Source organism: Scedosporium apiospermum (assembly GCF_000732125.1).
Source record: "Scedosporium apiospermum strain IHEM 14462 chromosome Unknown SEQ_SAPIO_0092, whole genome shotgun sequence".
Classification (NCBI taxonomy): domain Eukaryota; kingdom Fungi; phylum Ascomycota; class Sordariomycetes; order Microascales; family Microascaceae; genus Scedosporium; species Scedosporium apiospermum.
This window is the reverse complement of record NW_015971793.1, coordinates 27380-51339: the sequence shown is the minus strand read 5'-3', so window position 1 is coordinate 51339 and position 23960 is coordinate 27380. Positions and strand designations below refer to the sequence as shown.

General features: G+C 54.4%; 7 protein-coding genes and 1 pseudogene across 7 annotated transcripts; 3 read left to right on the top strand and 5 right to left on the bottom strand.

Moving 5' to 3' along the window:
* Positions 1-691: 691 nt before the first annotated feature.
* Positions 692-5332, bottom strand: SAPIO_CDS4401 (Uncharacterized protein; the record flags this gene model as incomplete). Its single annotated transcript, XM_016786959.1, has 3 exons — positions 692-815; positions 905-4299; positions 4373-5332. 3 exons carry the CDS (start codon positions 5330-5332, stop codon positions 692-694), a joined length of 4479 nt encoding a protein of 1492 aa, XP_016643304.1.
* A 1712-nt stretch (positions 5333-7044) lies between these two features.
* SAPIO_CDS4400 (Glycoside hydrolase family 5) lies at positions 7045-9434 on the bottom strand (the record flags this gene model as incomplete). Its single annotated transcript, XM_016786958.1, has 2 exons — positions 7045-8961; positions 9045-9434. The coding sequence occupies 2 exons, from the start codon at positions 9432-9434 to the stop codon at positions 7045-7047; spliced, it is 2307 nt and encodes a 768-aa protein (XP_016643303.1).
* Positions 9435-10791: 1357 nt separating this feature from the next.
* On the top strand, positions 10792-15123 carry SAPIO_CDS4399 (Antiviral protein; the record flags this gene model as incomplete). Its single annotated transcript, XM_016786957.1, has 2 exons — positions 10792-10910; positions 10962-15123. 2 exons carry the CDS (start codon positions 10792-10794, stop codon positions 15121-15123), a joined length of 4281 nt encoding a protein of 1426 aa, XP_016643302.1.
* A 195-nt stretch (positions 15124-15318) lies between these two features.
* SAPIO_CDS4398 lies at positions 15319-16038 on the bottom strand (annotated as a pseudogene; the record flags this gene model as incomplete).
* Positions 16039-16536: 498 nt separating this feature from the next.
* On the top strand, positions 16537-17510 carry SAPIO_CDS4397 (Uncharacterized protein; the record flags this gene model as incomplete). Its single annotated transcript, XM_016786956.1, has 2 exons — positions 16537-17016; positions 17097-17510. The coding sequence occupies 2 exons, from the start codon at positions 16537-16539 to the stop codon at positions 17508-17510; spliced, it is 894 nt and encodes a 297-aa protein (XP_016643301.1).
* A 171-nt stretch (positions 17511-17681) lies between these two features.
* SAPIO_CDS4396 (uncharacterized protein) lies at positions 17682-18791 on the bottom strand (the record flags this gene model as incomplete). Its single annotated transcript, XM_016786955.1, has 3 exons — positions 17682-18370; positions 18431-18603; positions 18706-18791. 3 exons carry the CDS (start codon positions 18789-18791, stop codon positions 17682-17684), a joined length of 948 nt encoding a protein of 315 aa, XP_016643300.1.
* A 588-nt stretch (positions 18792-19379) lies between these two features.
* On the top strand, positions 19380-19789 carry SAPIO_CDS4395 (uncharacterized protein; the record flags this gene model as incomplete). The annotated part of the gene is made up of 2 exons (XM_016786954.1): positions 19380-19470; positions 19602-19789. 2 exons carry the CDS (start codon positions 19380-19382, stop codon positions 19787-19789), a joined length of 279 nt encoding a protein of 92 aa, XP_016643299.1.
* A 336-nt stretch (positions 19790-20125) lies between these two features.
* Positions 20126-22610, bottom strand: SAPIO_CDS4394 (AP-1 complex subunit beta-1; the record flags this gene model as incomplete). Its single annotated transcript, XM_016786953.1, has 5 exons — positions 20126-20722; positions 20789-20965; positions 21023-21591; positions 21654-22291; positions 22381-22610. 5 exons carry the CDS (start codon positions 22608-22610, stop codon positions 20126-20128), a joined length of 2211 nt encoding a protein of 736 aa, XP_016643298.1.
* Between the last annotated feature and the right edge of the window lie 1350 nt (positions 22611-23960).

Here is a 23960-nt window from a genome sequence, read left to right as displayed (position 1 = left end):
ACCTTGGAAGTCCAAGTCCCTCTTCTGCAAAGTATACAGGTACTGAGACATGCAATCAACTGCCCATGACAGCATACTTCTTCAATATGTACCGAAACCCATCAGCCCAACCGTCGCTTCGCACTTTCCCATCCAATGCATCAGGTGTCCCGATCGGATCCACAGTCCCTGCCTTCACATGTCTCAAACCCCAACATTAAGCGTAGACTCTCGAGGCCTTCTTTCCCCTCCCGTTCACGTTCAACCCCAGAACAAACTCGACTTAGAGTTGAAACATGCGTCGGCACATGTGACATCAACGTGGCTCGAAGAACACGAACCGTTTCTAATTGAACCGTGCCCGCTCCTGAGCTAAGAAGAATACCGTTAAACTCAACTCTATGCTTATTCTTGTTTACTTCGTAGAACCGATCCTGAAATGGGGAACCAGCTGCCCGCCCTCAGGCCTAGCAGCCTCTCTCAAAAGCGCCAGAAGCGTCGGATGGAACATGTAAGGGGGGGAAAACGTAGAATCCGTAGATTTCAACCTCAATTCATCCATTATCTCTATGTACCCTATACCCAAAACCCTCACTTAAGAAAGGAACGCATCCCATGCTATTACAGCTCTTTTCGTAGCAAATCCCCCAAGCAAACATACACATACACAAACGCGAACACACAACTTCCTCTCTAATCCCTTCTTCACCCTTTACAGGTCACGGCCCTGAATCTTAGCAAACAGCTCAGTATGGCGGAAGTCATAATTGGGGTCTAGCTCGCAGAACGGGTGCTCCGCGAGTAGCTTCTCCGCCGTCGGTCGATCATACGGGTTCCTAGTCGCCGGTAGTTAGTCTCTGAATCGTTCGAGCGGGGAGGTATAATTAATGAGACGAGAGGAAAAAAGAAAGCGAGAACAACTCACACTTGGAAGCAATCCAGCATAAACGCAGTCGCGATCGGCGCAATATCATCCGGCATCGGCGGCGCCTCCCCGTTAGCAATCTTGTAAATCGCCCCAATTGCCTCCTCCTTCGCCCACGGCCTCCTCCCAGCGAACATCTCCACCACCACGCACCCGAGGCTCCAAATGTCCACCTTGGCGCTATACCCCTCTCCTTCCGACCGGATCACCTCGGGCGCCATCCAGAACACTGACCCTTGCATGTTATTGCTCTTGTCGTTTCCGTAGATGTTATCCGTCTTCTTGCTAATGCCGAAATCCGAAATCTTGCACGTGCCGTCGAGGTCGAGCAGGATGTTGTCGGCCTTGAGGTCGCGGTGCAGGATGCCCTCTCGGTGGAGGTATGCGAGACCCGAGAGCGTCTGCCGCGTGAGCGAGCTGACGACGCCTCCTTCGAACTTGCCGTGCTTGCGCAGGCACGAACCTACGCTGCCACCAGAAATGTACTCGAGGAAGATGGAGATGCTCGTCTCTTTACGCTCGCACCCGAGGTACTGCACGATGTTGTCGTGGTCGAGGTGCTGCATCGTGTCGATCTCCTGGTCCAGAGCTGCTACGAGCTCCCGCATCTTGGCCCGGTCGCCGCCCGCCGCTTTGGGGTTCACCTCGACCTCCTTGACGGCCAGGAACTCTCCCGTCGTGGCGTTCATGCCGAGGTACACGCGGCCGTACGTGCCCTTGCCGATCAGCTGGCCCTTGAACCATCGGAACGTCGTCTGCCTCTTGAGCTGCGTGTTGTTCGCGTCCTGCTGGGGGATCTGCGGCATCATGATGCTGTCGCGCTGCGGCTTGATTTGCACGATGTTGGCGTTGAACATCTTGGTGCTCTTGCGCCGCATGAGCGCTGACGACTGGCCAGCACCTCCTTGCGATGCCGTCGTGTACCTCTTGTTGGCCTCGTGCGCTCCGCGAGCCACTTCTCGGATCGACTTGAGCCGGCTGAGACCTCCTGACTTCCTTACGCTCCTCTGGATAGACACGGGCCTCTCGAGCGCCTTGAGAGTCGACTCATCGGAGCCGAGGGTGTCATTATCGTTGTAAAGTTTCGATACCTTAGACCCAGGTAGCGCTGCCAGGTTCTCCTTCGTAGGTGGCTGGGCGTTGCTGGCCCCCGCACTGCTCGCCTCGCCAGTCTCGTCCCCTTCCGCGATCGGCGACGGCGCGTTAATATCTACATCCTGATTCTCATCGAACACGGGCTGGTCGAGGTCCAAGTTGGGGAAGAAGTCGTCGAGGTTGTTGACGAGAGCGTCAGTCGTGGGACGGTTCGCCCAGATGTCCTTCTCCACAAACGACTTGCGCCGGTTAAGCTTGGCGCTGTCCTCCGCCGACGACTCCCACCCTTCTGACGGCGTGCCTGGCGTCCTCCGCGAGCTCCTGCCGCTCCTGCCACTCCCCGGGTAATCGTCGTCGCCCTCGCCGGTCCTAGTGTCGGTGGGCTCGCTGAAGACGACCGATTTCCTCTTAGTGGACCGATCAGTGTCTAGTTTGAGGCTAGGGCGCTTTCCGGCAGCATTGTTGCTGTTGTTCTTGCTCTTAATGGGAACCGCGAACAAACCGTCGTCCGAATCGTCATCCGAGTCGTAGGATGGAGCGGCGGCGGCCGGAGCTGGGGGCTTCGTAAAGTTGGAGAAGCTGACGCTGGTGAAATCCTGGCTCCGTCCGTGGCTCGTCCGCCTCGACATCCTCGATTCCGGGCTCCCCTGCTTCATAATGGGCTGTGAAGCTACCCTGTTAGGTGAGATCGGGCGCGGCGCGCCGCTTACAGAGGGCTGTCCGATGGCACCCAGACTCCTATTAATACCGCGGAGCGCATTGCTGAGCGACGGTAGTTGGTCCGACGGGTGCCTCGAGTGGCTAGAGTCGCTCGTCGCCGTGCCAGGCCGTCTCGGGCTGGGAAATCCGCCCGAATCCGAACCAGGCCTGAGGTGTTGGCCGGGTCGTCTACGGAGGGAATCGGCCTTGAGGACGGTGACCGTGGGTTCGCTGGGCGGCGCTGGGGGCTTACGCACGGGGAACAGATGATCGGGCTTCTTGTCCTCGTACGGCGACGATCTGGGCTGATCAAAGTTGATCTCCGTCTTGCGCACAATCGACCCGTACTGCGCGGCTTCCGCCACGGGCGACTCCTTCTGCGCAGCTTGTTTCCTAGACGCGAGGTATTCACGCTGTTTCTTCTCCAGCGTGGCCTTGTAGGCCCTCGACTCTTCCCTCAGTGATGTCTCGTCTATGGTATCCTCCGTCATGCTCTTCTGCCGAGACGACGGCGGCGTAGAGGACGACCTGGGCCGTCCGCCGCTAAGCCTGGCATAGGTATCCTCGTCGACGGTCATACCGGGAGGTAATAATCCGGGCGACAAATAGCCTGTAGCCGCCGTGGACGCCGCGGGGCTAAGCCTCGAGTTGTCTGGCCCTGTGCGCCGAACGAGGAACTTTAAACCGCCGGGGACCTCAGCCTTCAACTTCTTGTGAGTCGCGAGCAACTTCTGATCGTCAAGCGGCTCATCGTGCTCAGCTCTGCCCAGCTCCGTAATGTATATTTCCGTGTTCTCAAAATCGATAATACCTAGATTACCGCAAATGACGTGCCGTAGCTCGCTCGGGGTTTCCAGATCCGTAACATCGCACATCCGGTAGTTCCAGCAGTCCATAGTAGCAAGCACGTAGTTTCGGGCCGAAGCGTGTTTCTTGCTCTTGAAGTGCGTCATGAATTGGGACGCAGACCGTGACTTTTCCGCCGCCGCCAAGTCGCTCGCGGATTGGGAGGGAGTCACTTTCAATGTCCCGCCGGGAGACGTAGGAGATTCCGTCCCATCTGGGGAGATGCCTTCTTGACGCTTCTTCCGCGATAGGAAACTAAGTAGCCGTGGTCCGTCCTTTGCAGAGGGAGGATCCGAATTGGGAGTCGTGTCTTGCGGCGACAGTCGCTGCCTCTCGCCGGCCCGCCCCGTCATGATCATATCGCTGATGTTGAGCCGACTGGCTCCGGCGGGGACGCCACTACCGTAGATGGCGGCGTTCGATGACGCTGAGTCCGTACTGTCTCGAGAGCGGTGACCAAACTTGGCGGAGTGAGGTGATGCGGATAATTGACCTGAGGAAGGCGGCAGGAAGAGCTCCTGCCCCGCGAGGCTTGGGCTGCCTCTTGGACTTTCTGGCCTTGACTTGACGGTGAAGCCAGGTTCGCCGGAATCCCCAATGGGGCTCTGTCGTCGACCTCCGTCTACATCGATGTGTTTTAGAACGGAGCGGTGGTGGGACTCGGAGCTCATGGCGTTGTTGTTAAGGGTCGGTAGTTGGCGGACTTGTGAATACCGCCGAGCCGAAAACCCAGGGCCTGGAGGATTGAGAGGTGTCTATAGACCCGAAAGTGTTAGTAGGCGGCTATATATAGAAATGTGCAGGCCGTCAGGATCAGCGACGTCTTACATTAGGCGATTCCACATCCCCACCAGGTCCAATCTTGCCCATATCATGCTGCTCCCCCCGCACAATAGTCCTAATCAGCCTCCGCATACGCTTTCCCTCCTCGCGCTCAGCAGGCTGATCCCAGCCGGTACCGCTCTGCGTGCACTGCGCAGCGAGCCTAGGGTACACATGCTGGTGCATCATGCCCGAGTTACCCCTCCCCGTGCGCACGCTGCTCAGCTCGAGGAACTGAATACCGTAGAGATTCAACGCCTTGAACGTCTCCTGCCAATCCCTCGAGAAATTGTTTGCCTGCAGCCAGCTGAGCACACGGTCGAGGGGCCACTGCGCGGCGAGCTCGGGGGGTATACTCGTGGACGAGGCCGTCGAAGTCGTGGTGGCGGTGGAAGCGTTGGACACGCCGCGGGCGTTCTGCATGGCGTTGGCGTAGAGCCTGTCGCGGCTGATGGATTCGTCGAGGGGAGTCGAGTTCGCGGTGTCAGCGCCGTTCGGGGGAGGAGGCATGGCCCACAATGGCTTCGGCTCGTCGAAGCCTAGGGCGGGGATGCCTACGCCTTCGCCCCAGGTGTCTCCCGTCGGTATGTACGTCGCGGACATTTGCTCGCTCGGGGGCGGTGGAGGGGGGATGGTGGATATGGTCGAGCCTGCGGGGATGGTGCCATGGAGTCGCGGGTTGTAGGCCTGGACTTGGCCGCCGGGCGGAGGGGGTATGTTGAGGCCCGCGCGGCCGTCGTACATTCTGGAGAGCACGTTCTGCCATGGCGGGTTCGTGGGAGGAGGACCGGGGGGAGGTGGGAGCATTACGCCGTTCGCGGGCTGGGTCGCCGATGGGTATCGGGGCGGAGGAGGGGGGATGGCCATTATGTTGCCTAGGGGTTGTCGGATGGGAGGCGACATGGGCGGCGGAGGGGGAGGGACCTGGAAGGGCCGCGATGGGTCCCTTTGGCCATTCTGATACATCGTGGGCGTGGCAAGGAGTGGATGAGGAAATTTGCTATGTTGGATATGTTGTAGGAGATACTGGGTGGGCAAGCTCAGGCAGAGCTTAGCCTTCCCTCGAGCAATGGGAGGTCAGAAGAATCAAGAATAGCACAGTACGAAGCAACGGTCGGATTGTGGATAGCAATGGGGTTTGATGACGCTCTCTATCGTTTTGGAAATATGGTTGGGTAGCAGTCGAAAGCTCCCTTCCCGCGGGAAGCTGATCAGGCTAGACCGGGCTAGACCAGGGGTTGGATGGCTCACGAACGCTGGCCGAAACATAAAACGGGCCGCGTATGAAGTATTATATATGGGTTAGTATATAATACAGGGAATCAGCTAAGAGGACAAGAATAGAATACTAGCTGGGGCTAAAGCCATGATCGCCGGCAATGAAGAGGATGAGAATGAAGGAATGGGAAAAGAGACAATATCTCGCAGATGTCCAACGGCCAAAGGAGTTTCAAAGAGTCGAGAGCGATGAAAGTCTTGGGGTTGGGCTGTGGAGCGGAGACCCGCTGGATGGGGAAACTGAAGCGGGAATTGGGGACGCTGCCTTTCGCCTTCCCTGTCGCCTTTCTCTTTCGCACTGTTGGTTCGATCTGTTGGGTGGGCGGAACCCGAGTGTGGGTACATGTGCGGTGTACTTCGTACCTCAGGTCTTCACTCGACGGCGGTACAAAGAACTCGCCGTTGTCTAGTTCCGTTGATCTGTGCTCCCGAATTCGTAATAAGACTTGGTCTCCGTTTGGGTTTCAACCTTCAAGGCGCAGTAGGACTATTGTTTATCCGGCCGATGGAGGGGATCCGGGCCAATGGCACGCCACGACATTCGGTGTTTTAGCGCCCATGGCTGCACGTTTTAGCGAATAAATACGGGTTGCTGCAGAACCAGGCCCAGACTTTCCCCCTACCGATTCCCTTGATGGATCGATTTGATCGCATCACCGCCAGCTCGTAACTGGAAGAACTCGTGTCAACCCCAGCTCGTCTCATTGTCCCGCCCAGACTATGACAAGGACGTAATGCATAAACAATATGATTTCAATGACATCTCACCCAGCATGTTCTTCCCCGCACCTCAAAAAATGCGCCTAATTCACAAAGCCCGGCGGCAGTGCACAAGGATTGAGGCTCGGCACGAAGCCTGAGCCTGATACAGGGACACTTTATATGCAAAAGACCACAAAAACTACCCGCGCCCGTCAGAGTGGAAAGCCGACCAATGAAAGAATAAGCGCAACTTGAGCTTACAAGTCCGCAGGCACACAGCCCATCAAGTCCGAACCTAATCTTCATGGAGTGAAACATGGTTGTCCGTAGCGTAGGCGAAGAAATGGATCCATTCAAGACAACTTCTACACGAGCCCAGAAGTTTGGGTAGGGACCCACTCTCAGAGATAGCCACCAAGAAACATACAAAGAATATTGGTTGGAAGCCGAAGAAAGGGATAATGACAAAAAAAGGATGCCATCAAGTATATTCTCTAAATGTCAACATTAAAAAGACGTATATGACAAACTTCGACTTATCCGCCGAGCCGAGGCAAATAATGCTTGCAGTATGAATGAAACCCAACAAAAAACGCCCTGCGCCATGCGATCATGGATATCCGTGCCAACAAAAGTCCAGAAAGAAAAAGGGACAAACAGAAAGTATCAGGAAACCCATGCACATACTAACTACTCTTTCACATCACCGAGCAGTTACCATTCGGCCCGAACCCGTACGTTTGATAGCACTGCTCCAAATATCCCTCCTCCTCAGCGGTGCCTTCAACCACGTTATGCTTCCTCACGAGGCCCTGAACTTTAAGAGACTGCGTTCCCTCAGCATGCCACCAAAGCAGCCTCTGCAAGTACGGGCAATGCGGATCCTCCGAGTTTATCTCCCACTTTCCGGACGACACCTCCACCGTGCACGACTCGGCCGGATAGTGGAACTCGGGCAAGAATATGACCGTGGGCGCGTCGTGGCTCGTCGAAGCCTCCGCCTCGACCTTGAGGCTGAAAGTACAGGAGCGGAGATCGAAACCGTACTCTTTCGCGATACCGCTGACGTAAACCGGCGATGGGCGGATGAACGCTTCCGCGGCTCGGTAGCCAGGCGTGTCTGCCGTCTCCGGCGCTTTGCCCGGCTCGGACGAGATCGACGGTGTCGAGAGGACCTGCCTGAGGTTATCGGGCGTGACGGTCATCTCGTCGGCGACGTCCAGAGAAGCCCGGTCTTTCACAAGGGTAGAGGAGCTAGCGCCGTTGATCGACTTGGGAACCGCGGAGATCGGCGCTGGCTTATCGTCAAGAGAGTGGATAGAGAGATCCTCGCCGTTCCACTGATCTCCCCTCTTGTGGGTGTTACCGGCTACGTACACCCAGAGGAAGGTACCCTCCATGAGCGCGCCTTCGACTCCGTAATAATTCGCATCCAGTGCTGCAGACTGGCTCGAATAATCCCCTGTTTCGTATGCTTTCTTTTCATCCATGTCGTAGGGAATGCCAAATTCCGTGAGTACGCAAGGGTGGTTCCCAACTCTGTCCTTGCCCTCCTGTCTCAGCGAGGCAAGTTGGTCCTTGAAGGAATTCCGGATAGCAGCTTCGCCGACCTTGATTGCGAAGACGGGATGGAGATACCTTCCACGTAGCACTCCAACGACATCCACATTCCATGTCCGGTTCCATTTTTTAGTCATGAGGGTGATGCCGTCGTAGAAGTGGGGAGCATATGCCATCTTTGGATCATCATCCTCGGTACCGGCTATCTCTGGTGGGAGCTCAAGAGTCGGATATTGCATAAGGAGTAACGAGCCCTTATGATGGGTACGGATGGCGTCTCTCCATTTGCGGTAAAGGTCCATAAAGTAAGTGTTGGTAAAGTTGGGATAATCAATTACGTCGCCCGTTCGCGGGTTCTTCGCAAAGTAGTCCTTTTGCAGAAGGGTGTCTGTTTCGGGATCCCAGACCCCGTGCTGCGCCCAAATGCACTCTCCCAATTTCCACCCCTCGTCCCTCTTATATCCATACCTCGAGTCGTCATAATCAGCTGGCAGCCAGGCCTTCTCACCGTGGGGATCGATCAAGGTCGTGCCGACCTTGTATGGACCAAGGCCACCCATATCCCACGTCTCAACTTCGCACGCCCTTCCTGATCCGGTGAGAAGACATTGCCAAATCGTAGGACAGGTACCCTTCTTCAGTTTCTGCTCTTTGGGGATCACATTCAAGTCGGCGTATCCCACGAGGCCTCGGTTGGGCTCATTCATACTCTCCCATCCTACTACTACAACATCCTCAAGATCGCCAGCCTCATGGATCCGTCGCGCCAAATGCGCGCAAGCATTGATGAAGTGGGACTGAAGATAGTCCTGGATATTCATGCCGTTAATTATGCACTTGGGCGCAAAATCCTTGCCGCCGAAAAATAGGGTGAATATCGTAACGGCCGCGAGGCGGAAATAGTTCGTCGACCAAATCATCTTGGGGAATTCGTCGGGCTCGGGGTATATGTTATGAACGATAGCGGCTTCGGTCGCGGCGAAACTCTGAGGGTTCAGCCCGCATGCGTATATCGTCCACATCGGGGCGCCGGACCCTCCGCAGAATCGAGACCACTGCAAGACAGCATTAGCTGCCATGGCGAAATGAAGGCCATGAAGGTGCCTCGAGTGCTCCCTCGGGATTTACACAAACTTACAACATCCTGATGAGGATCTAGGAAAATGTAAAAGCCATAAGAGCCAGCTACTCTCAGCACCTCAATCGTGTGTTGAATCCACTCCTCATCGTATTTCCCCGGTCCCGCCGCCTCGATCGCCTCCCACGTGAATATATACCGTAGTGAATTATACCCGTAACGTCTTAGGCGCGAAAAGTGCTCGTGTGCCTCGGAAAGGGGGAACGGTCGAGCATGGAACTTGACGTTGTCGCCCTCGAAGAAGTCGTCGCCGACATATGATGTCTGATCGGGGGTGCTGGGAAATTTAGCATCGGCGGCGCAGTTGATGCCGCGCAGAACGACTTGGCGGCCATGAGCGTCTCGAAACTGACCGTCCTCAATCGTTAGACGGAAGGAGGAGTTGGCCATCTTCTATTCACAGGCTGGGTCGCTTAGCAGGGACTAAGGGAGAGATAGGTAAACGACTGTGGGGAGAGGAACGAAGGTAACCAGCGACACCGAGCAGGTAGTATTTAGCAGCGAACTCTCAGGACAACAACACATGAGACTAGATGCCAAGCGACGAGACCTCGTGAGGGGTGGAGGAGAGATTGATGGACGGTGAAGGACGGATCTGGCTGGCATTTAGGTAGGGAGGGTAGGGAGGGTACAGTACCTCTTGGGGCGGAACTGCTGAATGACGTTGAGCAATGCTTGACCGACAGCTGGTGTGGTCACCTGTCTAGTGGAGCCAACAGCTTGTTTTGGCCAGTAAAAGACCCCGCCGAACCCCAAGTTGTCCGCAATTTCCACCTTAACCCGGAGCAGAACCCGACGGCCCCGAATCGATCCCGAGTACGAGAACGAGAGAAGCTTACCTCAGCTTGATGTCTCACTAGTCCGGAGCACCTACTGGTGGACATCAGCGAACGGATGGCGTTGCGCAATCACTCATCCAATATTAATCGCTATGAGAAGAAGAGGCGGATGAGGACTTCGCCGTGTGCTCGATACTTAGGTACACTGAGCATGCTCTCTATGGATTGAGGCCTCAGGATGACAGTTCAACTAGAAACCATCACCAATCGCAGTCATGCTGCAGGCAAACAGTTGCCCTTGGGGTTCGAAGATTGCACAAACCCAAGGAGAGGGATAGGAAAATTCCATTTGTTTTTGGAATCGCAGTGAGCCAGGACCTGAAGTTGAGGTCAGTTATTCAATATTAAAATGCACCTCTTATTTTGATATTATCTTCTCGAAGATTCAATATTTGCTCGGGCACAGAATCGAGTTGAGGAACAGAGAGATCATCTTGTCGTTGAGCTTGTCGGATAAGACTCGCTTAATCCTTTCCCGCCTTCCCCAAACAGCATCATCTCTCTGGACCATTCACAACATCACCAAGTGAAAGAGGTGAGCAAGGCAGCATCAGAGCATTGCAGCATCATCGCAGTCTCACCAAGGGACTCATGTAACACGGAGAATCATAACCATAAGGGCCAAAATTTTTTTTTTTCTTTTTTCCTTCTTCAATGGATCAAAGGATTTCTTTGTTTCTCTCCCTCTTCCTCTCCTTCTCCCTGAGAGCATACTCATAAATTTACCAAATTACCCCTCCAATCCTCCAAGCTCCATCCTGGTCCACGACTCTGCAGCCTGAGGTTTCAAAATTACCACTTTCAGCCCGATCTGTCTCTTGATCTCAGAGAGTTTCGACGGCAGGCATCTATAGCTATAAAAGCAGGCCAAATATTGTGGACTGGGACTACTGCTCCCTCCAGAAACCATGTCTTCCGTCAAGGCCCAATTGAAGGCCATTGGTGATGCGGTGAAGACGAATCAGTTTGACGATGCCATCGAGCTATCTCGGGCCCTCATTCAAAAGGATTCAAAAAATTACCTAGGGTATGACAATTCTCTTCATTCTCGAATATCCCAGCTAACACATAAACACAGTCATATTTTCTTGGGTTTCTCACTAGAGAAGAGACAGCAGCTGGATGCTGCGGAAAGGGCCTACTTAGATGCCGCGAAGATTCAACCACAGTCCCCCCAGGCATGGCAGGGCCTGATAAAGCTCTTTGAAGTACAGGACAGGAAGAAATTGTCAGCCTATCGAGACGCCGCCATCAAGCTGGCGGAGATCTACAGCCAGGTCAATGAGCTGCCGAAATGCCGAGACGCTATCAACAAGTTCGTCGAGTTCGCGAATGAGAATGGTGATCGGAGGCAATATGTCGATGCCTTGGCCCTTACGACACCCGAGAGTCCAGTATACGAGGCTCTCGAGGGCCACGTTCCCCGCCCCGCCCACACGTATGAGAAAATGGCTACTATCGCCGAGGAGGATGAAAGGAAGCGAATCAACACGTTGATCGGAGAGCGGAGGACGAGGATTGGTGCGAGACTGAACGACGTGACAGTGGAAGTCAAGAGGGAGGTCCTAACCGAGAGCAAACTCGAACACATCTATCGACAACTCATCAACTGGGTCGCCGACGATGAGCTTCGTCGCCTTTACGAGGAGAAACTCCTCCGACACTGTTACGATCGCCTCGTCGTGACTCCACCCGGAGATGAGAAGACGGCGATTCGTGACACTGTCGTTCAACTCGCCAACGACATGGTCATCATTAAACACCCTCTAAAGTTCGCGTGGGATATCGCCATTGACTGGAAGGATTATAAGGACATCGCAGAGTGGGACGTCAACATTCTCAGAGAATATTGCTCGTTCTTCCCCGACAGCGATGTGTACAAGGTCATCACCGGTTTCTTGACGAGCTCCATTTCTCCGTTCCCCGCCGCCCCTAAGCCGCAAGTTGCTGCTGACCTCGTCGAGTCCGAGGAAGAGACCAGTGAGGACGATTCTGACGGCGGGGCTCCTACGTCGTTTGTTCCAGTCACTGACGAAGACCGACTTCTCATGATGACCGACGGGATCGCAACTGCAAACTCACTGCTTGCGTATCGTCTTATGGGAGAGTACTATCAGCACCTCGAGGAATACGAAAGCACGGTAGAGTTGATGCGCAAGGCCCTAGTTCACGTCAACCAGGAGCGAGTAAAATCCGGATTCTCTTTCCGGAATACCATCGATGCGTATTCGCTGTACCTTGGAACATCCCTAGTCTTTTACCAGTCTCCCAGGCATCATGAAGAGGCAATGTCCCTGTTCAACAAGGTGCTAGACCACGACCCTACCTCAACTCCGGCGATGATTGGTGTGGGTTTAATCTACGAAGAAGAGGAGGAATACCCTAAAGCAGTCGACTTTCTAACGCGAGCACTCGAGCGTGATGCTTCAAACCTTCGAGTTCGGACCGAGGCCGCTTGGGTCAGGGCACTCGCGGGGGATTATGCTGCTGGAAAAGAAGAGCTGGCGCAATGCGTTGCCCTTTTGGAGAAGAAGAAGAGCTCAAAAGCCAATAAGGAGCTTCTAGCCCTCACTCAGTATAGACTGGGATGCTGCATCTGGAACCTCGACAAATCAAAGGCCGCCCGAAAAGACCGCAACGGGGCCTACGCTTACTTCCTGGGTGCTCTAAAGAATAACCTTAACCTGGCCCCGGCCTACACAAGCCTGGGCAAATTCTATGCCGACTACGCGAAGGACAAAAAGAGAGCCAAGCGATGCTTCCAAAAGGCTGTCGAACTGTCTTCATCTGAAGTGGAGGCCGCTGAAAGACTTGCGCGATCCTTCGCCGATGAGGGGGATTGGGATCGGGTCGAAGTGGTGGCTCGGCGTGTCGTGGATTCTGGCAAAGTCAAGCCACCTCCCGGATCCAAGAGGAAGGGCATATCGTGGCCCCATTCGGCCCTCGGAGTTGCACTCATGAATAAGTCGGAATACCGAGATGCAATCGTGTCTTTCCAGGCTGCTCTTCGGATATCACCCGAAGACTACCATTCATGGGTTGGACTGGGCGAGAGCTATTACAGTTCAGGTCGCTATATTGCGGCCACGAAAGCGGTTCTGCATGCCCAAACTCTCGAGGAGACGGCGTCTCCCGAGGTTCTGGGGGATGCATGGTTCACCAAGTATATGCTTGCTAACATCAAGCGGGAACTTGGCGAATTCGACGAAGCCGTGACCTTGTACACGGAGGTGCATAGCAGCCGCCCCAGCGAGGAGGGAGTTATCCTGGCCTTGATGCAGACTATGATTGAGAATGCCAGGGACTGCATTGTTAAGGGATTCTTCGGCAAGGCCGTCCAGCTGTCGACGGACGTGATTGAGCTTTCCGTTGAGACAAATGCCCTGGTTTCCCAGACCTTTAACTACTGGAAAGTACTCGGAGATGCCTGCTCAGTCTATGTTTCAGTTCGGAGTCGGATTGAAGAGTTCCCTGTAAACACTATTCAACAACTTTTGCAGGGTGCTGACATAGAGTCCCACGCCGACGTGCTTGCGGATGTTGACAAGGTTCAACCGAACGCCGCAGAGGCCGAGAGCATCTTCCCAAGTGGCGAGCTGAACGGGGAGATACTATCTAAGTGTCTCCACGGCATGATTCTCTGCTTCAAGCTCGCTATTCATGTTTCCTCCAACGATATCCATGCGCAAGCTGTGGCCTATTATAATCTTGGTTGGGCGGAATACCAGGCCCATACCTGCCTCCCCCTTAAGGGAAAGAAGAAGAAGTCGAGCCAGTACCTGCGTGCCGCCATCAGAGCGTTCAAGAGGGCAATCGAGCTGGAGCACGGCAATGCCGAGTTTTGGAATTCTCTTGGTGTGGTGACCAGCCAGATCAACCCCGAAGTGTCCCAGCATGCCTTTGTCAGGAGTCTTCATATCGATGAGCGTAACCCTATCGCATGGACCAATCTCGCAACGTTGGCTCTCCTCCAGAATGACGCGCAACTTGCAAACGAAGCGTTTACGAGAGCCCAGTCGAATGACCCTGAATACTCCTATGCCTGGCTTGGACAGGGCTTCGTCGCTCTGCTTTTTGGAGACAAGGACGAAGCGCGAGGCCTCTTTACGCATGCCATGGAAATTTCCAATTCTTCTACAGTTGCTATCCGCCACCAGTACTCGGCGTCGATATTCGACCATATTGTCACATCCCCTGCTAAGATGGGAATTATCGACCTACTTCAGCCACTCTATGCGCTCTCCCAATCCGAGGCAATGTCCCCCGGAGACTTGGCCTACCGCCATTTACGAACTCTCTTCCAAGAACGAATCCACGACCATTCCAAGGCTCTTGGAACCCTAGAGGATATTTGTGGCATCCTAGAAGCCGAGTACGAAGAATCCGAATCGCCCGAGGCTCTCGGTCGCTTCGCGCTGGCCAAGGTCGATCTTGCGAGATCCTACCTCGCAACAGGACGGTACGATGACGCTGTAGAATGCGGTGACATGGCGTTGAGCCTGACCAGCGACGAGGCGGAGAACGAATTAGACAAGGAGCAGCGCAAAAAGGGCAGATTGTCGGCCCATCTTACCGTCGGTCTCGCTCAGTATTTCAAGGGGGACATTGTCGAGTCGATCTCGTATTTTGAATCTGGTCTCGAGGAATGCGACGGAGATGCGGACGCAGTCTGCCTACTTGCGCAGGTGCTCTGGGCCACGGGCTCCGAAGAGTCTCGAGAGAAGGCCAGAGATGTGCTGTTCACCGTCATCGAAGAGCAGCCGGATCACATCCAATCGGTCCTTTTGCTGGGTGTCATTGCGCTATTGGACGACGACGACGAGAGCCTCGAGGCAGTTGTATCCGAGCTTCATTCGCTACGCACGAGCGACAAGGTCAAGGGTGCGGACCATTCCCGGATCGGTACGGTGCTCAAGTGTATCCGAATGATGCCGGAGGACAGAACCGAGGAGGATGTCCTCACAGAGATACAGACGGACATTATGCTGTATCCCCATCTCCCGCACGGTTGGACCTCCCTCGCTACGGTTTCTGGCGCCGAGTACCCAGCTGAGATGGCGGTCAAGGTTGCGCTGGCGGGTATTCCGCCTAGAGGTAGTCTCGATGCGGGCGATTTGGCCAAGGCGTATGCTGGTACTGGCAAGGCGGCTGATGCGCAGGCTGCTATCTTCGTGGCGCCTTGGGCTAGTGATGGATGGAAATCTTTGGGCGAGATTGTGGAGGCGGCCATGAATGGATGAGAAAGAGCTGGAAAAAAAAATAATGCTCTGAACTTCGGTAAATAAAAATGGACATTTCTTGTTATCTGTTTCATGATGGACCTCGATGTTGTGATTGCTCATGGCTCTATGTGTATCCCCTCGTAAGACTCCGTCGTGAATCGTCGTCGTCGATGTCGTCGTCATCCTCGTAGCATGGCCTATCATGTGGTATCTTCAACGCGCATCCGTCGCTCCAACAGCCTCCCTCAGCACCTTCAACCGCTCCCCAACCCACTTCTTCTCCTCACTCTCGATATAACCACCCAAAAACGTACAAGTCGCCGGCTCAAGCAAAATACTCCCCCTCGCAACAACAGCCCCCTTCCTCACGACGACCTTCTCTCCAATCCTCGTAACGCCAATGCCCAACCTCTCCATTCTCGTGAGCTCAAGTCCAAACACTTTCCGTCCCGAACGATCTTGCAGCACAACCCTATGCGTCGCATTCCTCTTCGCCTTGGCGACCGCAGCTCCTCCTCCTCCCTGCGCGGTCCTCGCCTCCCCTTCCTCGCCCTCCGCAGCTTGCTCGTCCACCCTAACAACAGCCCTCCCCTTCGTCATCTCCCCTCGTTCGATCCTCTCAAGCTCCTCGACCTGTTCCCAGCGCGAGCGCGAGAGGTCCTCGATGTCGACGATCTGGGCGGGGACGTCGTGGGGGAGGCGGGCTTCGCGAGTTTCGGGGGAGAGGAGGGGAGCGGGGAAGATTGGGACGGAAGGGTCGAGGAGGGATGGGGTTGTTAGGTTGGAGGTTAGGAGGTGGGATTTTGTTTGGGCGAGGAGGCGGGGGAGGGTGGGTTGGGGGTGGGAGGCGAGGAGGGTTGATATGAGGGTTTGGGAGGGGAGGGGGAAGGAGGTGGATTGGAGGGAGGCTGTTAGTTGAGCTGGGAGGGACATGGCCGTCTTATTCTGTTGTATTTTATGGAATTTTTCTTCTTTGCTTTGGTGGTTGTGGTGATGGGGGATGGTGTCCAGGTGAAGTTGGGGGCTCCTCGAGTCAGTTTATATTGAGTTGAGATGAGAAGAAGCTGATGCTGAAGGAACTGAACATTGAAGTGAGTGGTACTTGATAATTTCAGTGGGTCCTAGTGGGCATTAGTGTTTTTAGTGAGTGTTCTTCAGGGGCGTCCCAGCCACTAACTAGCACTGTAACCTTGCGGATCCACCAATCTGGGCTGTTGTCAACCAACGCCAATGACAACACGCGTCCAGTGCCAGCCAAGATCCCCTAAATTCTAAAGTCCGTGTTCCTTGAAGAATCTCGAAGCTCTCGTCAGCTCCAATCCACGAATACGTCAACCTCAGTCCCACTCCTTCCGACAGCCACACCCTCGACTCCTCTACTCTCTATCTCCATCTCCAAAGCTCGACCTTCCTCCCCAAATACCACCCGCCATGTCCACCATTGCCTCCCCGCGGGACCCCTCCACCCCCCTCCGCCGCACCCACTCCGGCATGAACACACCAACATCAACCTCCGCCCGCCCCTCCATCGACTCCCTCCACCCAGGCCCCCTCGCCTCCCCCCAACCGCCACACACTCCTCCCCCGCCGAACCAAGCCTCCGCCGCCTCCTCGAAGCGCAACCGGACCGCTCTACGCGAGTACTATAACCTTCGACGCGCGGCCGGGACGCCCAACACCGTGCCTAACGAGGATTCGAAGACGTCTGAGGTGCCGCCGTCCGAGATCGACGCGGAAGGGTTCGACGCGAAGGTGTGGGTGGACAAGAAGTTGGCCGAGTGTGGGCTGGAGGAGTTGTTGAGGTTGTACACGAGGGTGTTGGGGGAGGTGCGGGCGTTGGATGCCGAGAAGAAGGCGTTAGTTTATGATAATTATAGCAAGCTTATTGCGGCGACGGAGACGATCCGGAAGGTGAGTTCTTTCCTTATTCTTTCGTTTTTACCGGCCTTGGGCAAGACAATGGTGGAAGCTGACCTCCTGAGGGGAGCTAGATGCGCGATAACATGGATCCTCTTACGCCCATGGCTTCAATGCTCGATCCCAAGATTGCCCAAATCTACACACAAGCGTCGGAGATTCGAGACAAGTTACGGATGTCGGTGCCGAAACCTGCCGACGGTGTTCCGCTGGATGAAGAGTCGATTCGCCGCAGGGAGAGGACGCGACAACTCGCCGCCGAGGTGGTCGCGTTGCCTCCAAAATTACGCGCTCTCATCGAGGAGGGGAGGGCGGAAGAGGCGAGGAAGGCCTGGGAGATGCCGAGGCGGTTACTACAGGTATGGGCGGAGAAGGGGCTGGGCGGTGATGATGTGGGTAAGTTGCTCGAGGAGGGCGATGCGATTGTCGGGTGGAGCGGCAGCGATGAAGAGAGCAGCAGCGCAGCAAGCTCTCAAGGTAGCTCATGAAAATATGGGCAAACGGCACTAGAAAGGCCTTGGAACGAGCATAAAAAAAAAGCACGGAATTCTTCGAAGCTTATAATCGGGGATGCGAAATGACGGAGACATGCAATTTATTCCCCGACGCCGACTTCATCGAGGCTGGCTTCGTGCAACACTCTTTCACACGAAATATAACTACAACGCCTCAATATCAACGACCCTAAACGGATCCTTGTCGACCTGGCTAACAAATACCTCCGCCTCCGCCTCCGTCTCCTGCAACTTCTCCTCAAGCGCCGACCTCAACCTATGTTCCAAGAACCTCCTCTCCGTATTACTATGATACGTCGTCACCACGATCCTCCCCTCCTGCGCCGCCCTCAAAGCATCATGATGGCTCATCTCCCCCGTGATCCACAACTCCGCGTCCGATCCCCTCAGCACATCGGCCCCGGACCCCGCACAAACGGCAACCTTGGTAACCGTCGCGTGCGCCAAATCACATCCCGCCGGCTGCACGAGATGCAGATGCCTAAAGCCGCCGAGCAGCCTCCCGACGCCCTTGATGATCTTCGCGGCGGGGACCTCCTTGCTCAGCGTCGTGGCCATGCCGTAGCCAGCCTCTTCGTTACCCTCTGGCGGGGTGGCGATAGGGCGGAGGACTTGGCGCGTGGCGGTTAGATCGGAGGATTCGCCGGCGTCGGCGGTTTGCTTGGCGGCGTATTCGACGGTTTCGGCGAGCCAGGCGTTGATGCCGCGGGGGCTGGCGTCGAGGGCCGTGTGCGGACAGTAGACTGCTATGCGCTTGCTGGCGAGGCGGAGGAGGGTTGCTTGTTGGGGGTCGGCGCAGGTTAGGGACTTGAGGGGGCGGAAGATGATGGGGTCTGGATAGATCTGTTAGTAGTAGAAGCTGGAAGAAACAGAAATAGATAGGATCCTCTTACGGTAGCTAATGATGACGCTGACACCGAGGCTGATGGCTTCTTCGGCGACCGAGTACGTGAGGTCGTTTGTAAGAAGGACAAGGGGCGCCGTGGGAGGGTCTTCTGGCACCTCGACGTTGTCGAGGAGGAGACCGACGTTGTCCCAGGTCCTGTCAGCCAGTTCCTCGGGAAATCTTTGCATTCAAAGTTAGCCAGGAGAGGCTCCTTATATTTATGTAGCGCCCCACCGAGCCTGAAGGGGGGGAAGAGTAGATTGACTCGAATTGCGCACATACAGCTCTCTCATCGACTTGACGACCAACTGCGTAAAAGCCGGCGACCGCACCTCGATCCCGCTCCACTCGCGACCCTTAGAACCCATTGTCGAGAATTGCCTTGCGCTAAGCTCTCTCGACAACCTCTTCTGCCTTTGTAGGTTATCCTTTTCGAACCCCGAAGTACGAAGATACCAAGACGAAGAAGAAAAAGAAGCGTTGAGCCTGGAGGTGCGAGAAACAATCGTCGACGTCCAGGCTCTAGCGTTTGCGTCTCTGGCCAAGTTCAAGCTCCTAGCTAGCCCTCTCCCCATGTGCTACTCCTCACTTTTGGCAAAAATAAATGCAAGAGCTTTGGGGGAAAGTAATTCTGTTCCTATTTTTTGGTCAAATCAGCTGTCGACTTTTGGCTCTTTAGTCTTTCTGCCTGGACTTGGTATGATTTTTAGACAGGCGAGTTCGAAGTCGCTCTTTCCTCATGAAATGTTGACACACAGTGTCTTTTTCAAATCAAAATCACTGTCTTTTGTACTCATTCTTCATCATTGAGGAAGGAGCTCACTTGATATCTAATCAATCTAATGAACCCTTTAGAAAAAGACTCGATTGTCTCATCTTCTTTTCATGTTCACATTTATCCCACGATCGTCACTTAAACCGCTCTCTCTCACCACCCTCGAAAAGACAAAGAAACAATGGGCGACCCCTCCGTAACAGAAATATCCCTCAAGGATGCCCTCATCGAGCGCCTCGGCGCCGTATATGTCGAGGTCACAGACATCTCCGGTTCGTTCTCATAAAATAAAAAAAAGCAGCCACCCCTCCATCGCATCGCATCACAAACCCCTCCTTCATTGCGCGTTTTCTCAAGAAAACAACGGACTGACGGTAGCTGCTTTATTTGACGATGAATACAGGCGGCTGCGGTCAATCCTTCAAAGCTCTCATCGTATCCCCTCAGTTCACTGGCCTCAACTCGCTGAAGCGCCATCGCCTTGTCAATGCCGCGCTGAAGGAGGAAATCGGAAAGATCCACGCGTGGACGGCGAGGTGCCAGACCGCCGAAGAGTACCAGAGAGAAAATGCGACGAATGGGATGGTGTAAAGTCAGGGGCGTCGGCGAGAGCGGAAACGAAGAAGGGGACTTTACAGGGTGAGCGCTGAGAGACTGTACGAAGATAATGGGGTTTTCACGATTACCACGATTCTATGAGAATTTTCCGCTTGAAGATTTCAACAGTTTAAATAGGCAGTGTAAGGCAACGTCTGTATGTGTATGCTGCCTAGGGATAGGGGTATTGATGCCCCTCACTCTCATAATCTTGAATCATTGCAACTTTGCCTACCGTTTTTGAATCTCTCCGGATTCTAAACATGCCAGACTCCCGCTTTTCTCCCCCTATCTCTCATCTTTCTTCCTTGCGCTCTCTCTATATGCCATCTACAAGAGACCAAGAAGATCCTCGCTATCATTCTGCTGTGCCGGTGGCTTCGCTGGCTGCGAACCAGACTGCTGAGCAAGCTGCATCGCTGCCGGCAACGGTTGGCTCGACGTGCTAGCCCCGAAATCGAGCCCCGCGAACCCGTTCATAAGATCAGCCATACCACCACTTGCGCCGCCCGCGGCAGGCGACGACGAAGACGCCGCGGGCGGCGCATCGAACAAGCCCATCATATCCGCCATGCTGCTACTCGAAGCGCCGCCCGCATTGCTGCTCGGTTCTTGCGAAGCTGGCGCCGCGCCGTCAAAGTCGATATCGAGGAGGTTCTCGACGTTGTTCTGGGCGGCGCCGTTGGCGGACGCGACGGCGGCCACTGAGGCGGCGATGGGGTTTTCGGCTGCGTTTTGCCGTTGCTCTTGGATGGCGGCACGCTGGATCTCGTCTGCGCCGAAACGACCCTTGCCGACGAAGGACTCGGGAGGCTTGTGGTACACCGACGCTAGTGTGGAGAGTTCGCCCAGCAATTGCTCGAGTAATGCGGGAGGGAGACTGGCAATTGTAGTTGAGATTGCCGGCTTCTGCGAGAGAACAATATTCTACATTGGATTGAGTTAGGGGTGTACGGAATGGGAAATAGGGATCAGAGACTGTCCGTTACGTACCTTTGCAACGTCAAGATCGCCAGACAGAAGGCGCCAGTAGACATATGCCCTGTCCCTGATATCAGGGTTATCGTTCTCCGCCGTCGCCGCTTGGAGCACCTTCTGTACGAGGGCCTGGTTGCCTGCAGGCTTCTTGAGGAACAGCTTTACAACTGCAGTAAGGATTTGCAGTTGTGTCTACAACGTGTTAGCTACTATTTCCCAGCCAAACTGGGGGAAGGAAAAAAAACATACCTGTGTAAACTCCTCCATAAAGCCATCGGCGAAGCTCGACAGAATCTCATCCGCGTTGCTAATCTTCTCCGCATACTCGCCAACGATCCAAATCAACGACCCACGGGCATTAGGCTCGTCAAGCTCGTCGATATACTTGCAAAGAGTAGGAATGACACCCTCGTATCCTGGATACTTCCGGAGAATATCCTTGATCACGACAACTACCTCCTGGACCACATAGTTGACCTTGGTGGATATAAGATCTAGGAGAGTGTTCACGCACTTCTCGCTGGCACTCTCGATCTTGATGGCAACCTGTCCGATAGCCTTGACCGCACGTCGCACAAAGTCCATGTCGACTTCTAGCGCATACTCCTTCAATTCCGCCAACAGCTGGTCGCAGTTCTTCTCGTTGGCTATCCTGACCATGATTTCGAGCTTCTGGAGCTTGACGTAGGGCGGATCGTTGTATTTGCAGAAAAAGACTCGCATTTCCTTGCTAAGAATGTCGGGCTTGGCTTGCAAAAGGAGGTCGATGTTTCGGAGAGCGACGTATTGTACTTCAGGGGCGGAGGAGACGAGGGTGACTAGGAGTGTTAGTTAAATTTAGAGCGCTCTTGTTCTTCCATCAAATGTAGAAGCAGCTTACCAAGAGGAGGAGCCATCTTTTTGAGATATTGACGAACGAGATCAGCGTTAATGATCCTCATATGCATAAATACAACCTTCACGGCGGCCAAGACGACGCTGGGGTTCACGTGCTGGAACTGCGGCGCCACCCTTTCGCAAATGTGCTCCGACTCCTTCACGTCGCGCGCAGGGTACGACGCGAGGGTTGTCAATAGCGTCACCCTTCCCCATTCCGTACACTCGTTAAGTGCCAGCAAAAGCTTCTTCAGAGTGTTGGGTGTGATGACGAGGGCTCGAGTTTCGGGGGCGGTTTCGTAGATCTCCGAGAGCGCCTGGACGCAGTTGGCAACGACCATAGGGTTGGGGTCTCCGATCAATTCCTGGAGTGTTTCGAGGAACCCGTTTTCTATACACATAGTTGGGTTTAGATCGAACAGTTTGGCGACGCAGATGGCGGCGGTTTTCCGAACGTAGGGCGACTCGTCTCGTAACGTCTTGCGAAGGGGTTCCTCCATGTAGTCTACCATCTTATCTACCCTAATGCATCCCATCGTCCGTATGGCTAAAGCTCGTATCAGGGGGTTCGGGTCTTCCGCGTCTTGGACGAATGTGTTGACGGCAAGAATACAGAGATCGGGGTGTGATTTGGCATAGTTCCTACACGAGAGAGAAGAGTGGTTAGCAGTCATCCAACAGTTGGGGTGGATAGGAGGAGACGGCTTCAAGATAAAACTGGATATACATACATCAGGTATAGATAGACGAGTTTCTTCTGGTCCAGGTCACCCGTCGCAATGTTCTTCAGCACATCGGGGAACAGCGCGGAGACATCCTTCCCTAGCGTCATCGCCATGATGGTCTTCTGAATGGACTCCTTTCGTTCCCAGGCATACTGCGAGACTAGTCCCGCCCTCAGCTCAAAAGTCTCGCCCTTCCTAGGAACGGCGAAAGCCTTCTGGATCCGATTTACCGCCATCGTTCTTAAAGGGGCTTTGGTGGTCTAGGGTCGGAGGGGCAGTAGTGATGCGGGTAGTTCAAGACCTCCAGCTCGGTTTGAATAGCTGGAGAGGTATTTCGCAAGGCGCAGACAGCTCGGCGATCTGGCCTGCTCTGACAAGATTGCGGCGGTTAGGTCTCAAGAGATCCCAAGTTTATTGAAGCTTGGACGTTGCGCTGTATTGTATTGGATATTGGACGGGCCTAGGCTCCCCACATTCAGTCTCCTTGCATTCGAGGAGAGCAATGGTATTGAATGGCGGGAAAGGAGGGAGGTTTTGATGACATAAGCCCCGATAAGCCACCTGGCCTCGACTTGCCTCAGTCTTAGTCTGAGTCTTGTCGCATCGTCGTCAAGCAAGGCCAGATAAAGTAGATACATCTCAGGGGAGAACATCAAATGGTTTGTGATTCCGATAGCCCATTTCGGTAGCAAAACAATCTGACAAATTTACAGGCGAGCCTTCCGAACCTCAGGCGTCTTTTCGTCGAGGCTCGTGCTGACCAAGAGGAGCGAGCCGTCTCGCGCAAAGCGGTGAGCAATCCCAGCACTGGGCCCATCGAGCTATCTCGCAGCTAAGTGGTGAAAACTAGTTTTACAACGGGCTGTTGTTCATGGGATCAATCACGATATTCAGCTTAATAGCACAGAAAATGAATGCAAGCCGGTGATGGCAAGAGGGTCGGAGGGCGATACGCCAGGTGGGAAAAAAAATTATGCACATGCCCTCAACTAGTTTCGAACCGACAACCTCTCCAAGTCTCACCCCTCGCCTCCCAGGTCCCCAAGAGAACATCACAGCCTCAACAGAGCCCCGAAGAAGAACTCGAGAATCCCTCTCGTAGGGAGGGAAGAAGAAAAAAGAATCTCTAATATAGCAAAATATTAATATAGCAAAAAAAGAATTCCCACTTCTCCCTCCCCAGTTCCCAATCCTCCACGTCTCAAGGTTTGACCAGACCGGGTTCCACGCCGGCGCCTTGCGGAAGTAGTTTGTAAGCAGTGCGTCCCCGTTCGACCACTTGAGCTTCCCTGAGACGTTGAGAATCCAGACTCAAGTTTTCATATATAACACATACACACGCGCCCGCCATTCTCAAAACAAGGGAGGCGCGTTCCCGCGGAACTTATACGACCACAACTTGGGTTTATGACTTTGAACGATTTCATTCGTTGTCCATGATTGTGTTGATTATTGCGGCAAGTTGGTTTACATCCCTGCCTCATTGCACGTTTGATGGTCAGGAAGTCGGCCCTGGCAGATAAGCCACAGAGCGACTCAGTGATCTGTTCTTGAGAGGGAATGGAAGAGTTGCCGCTCTGTGATGA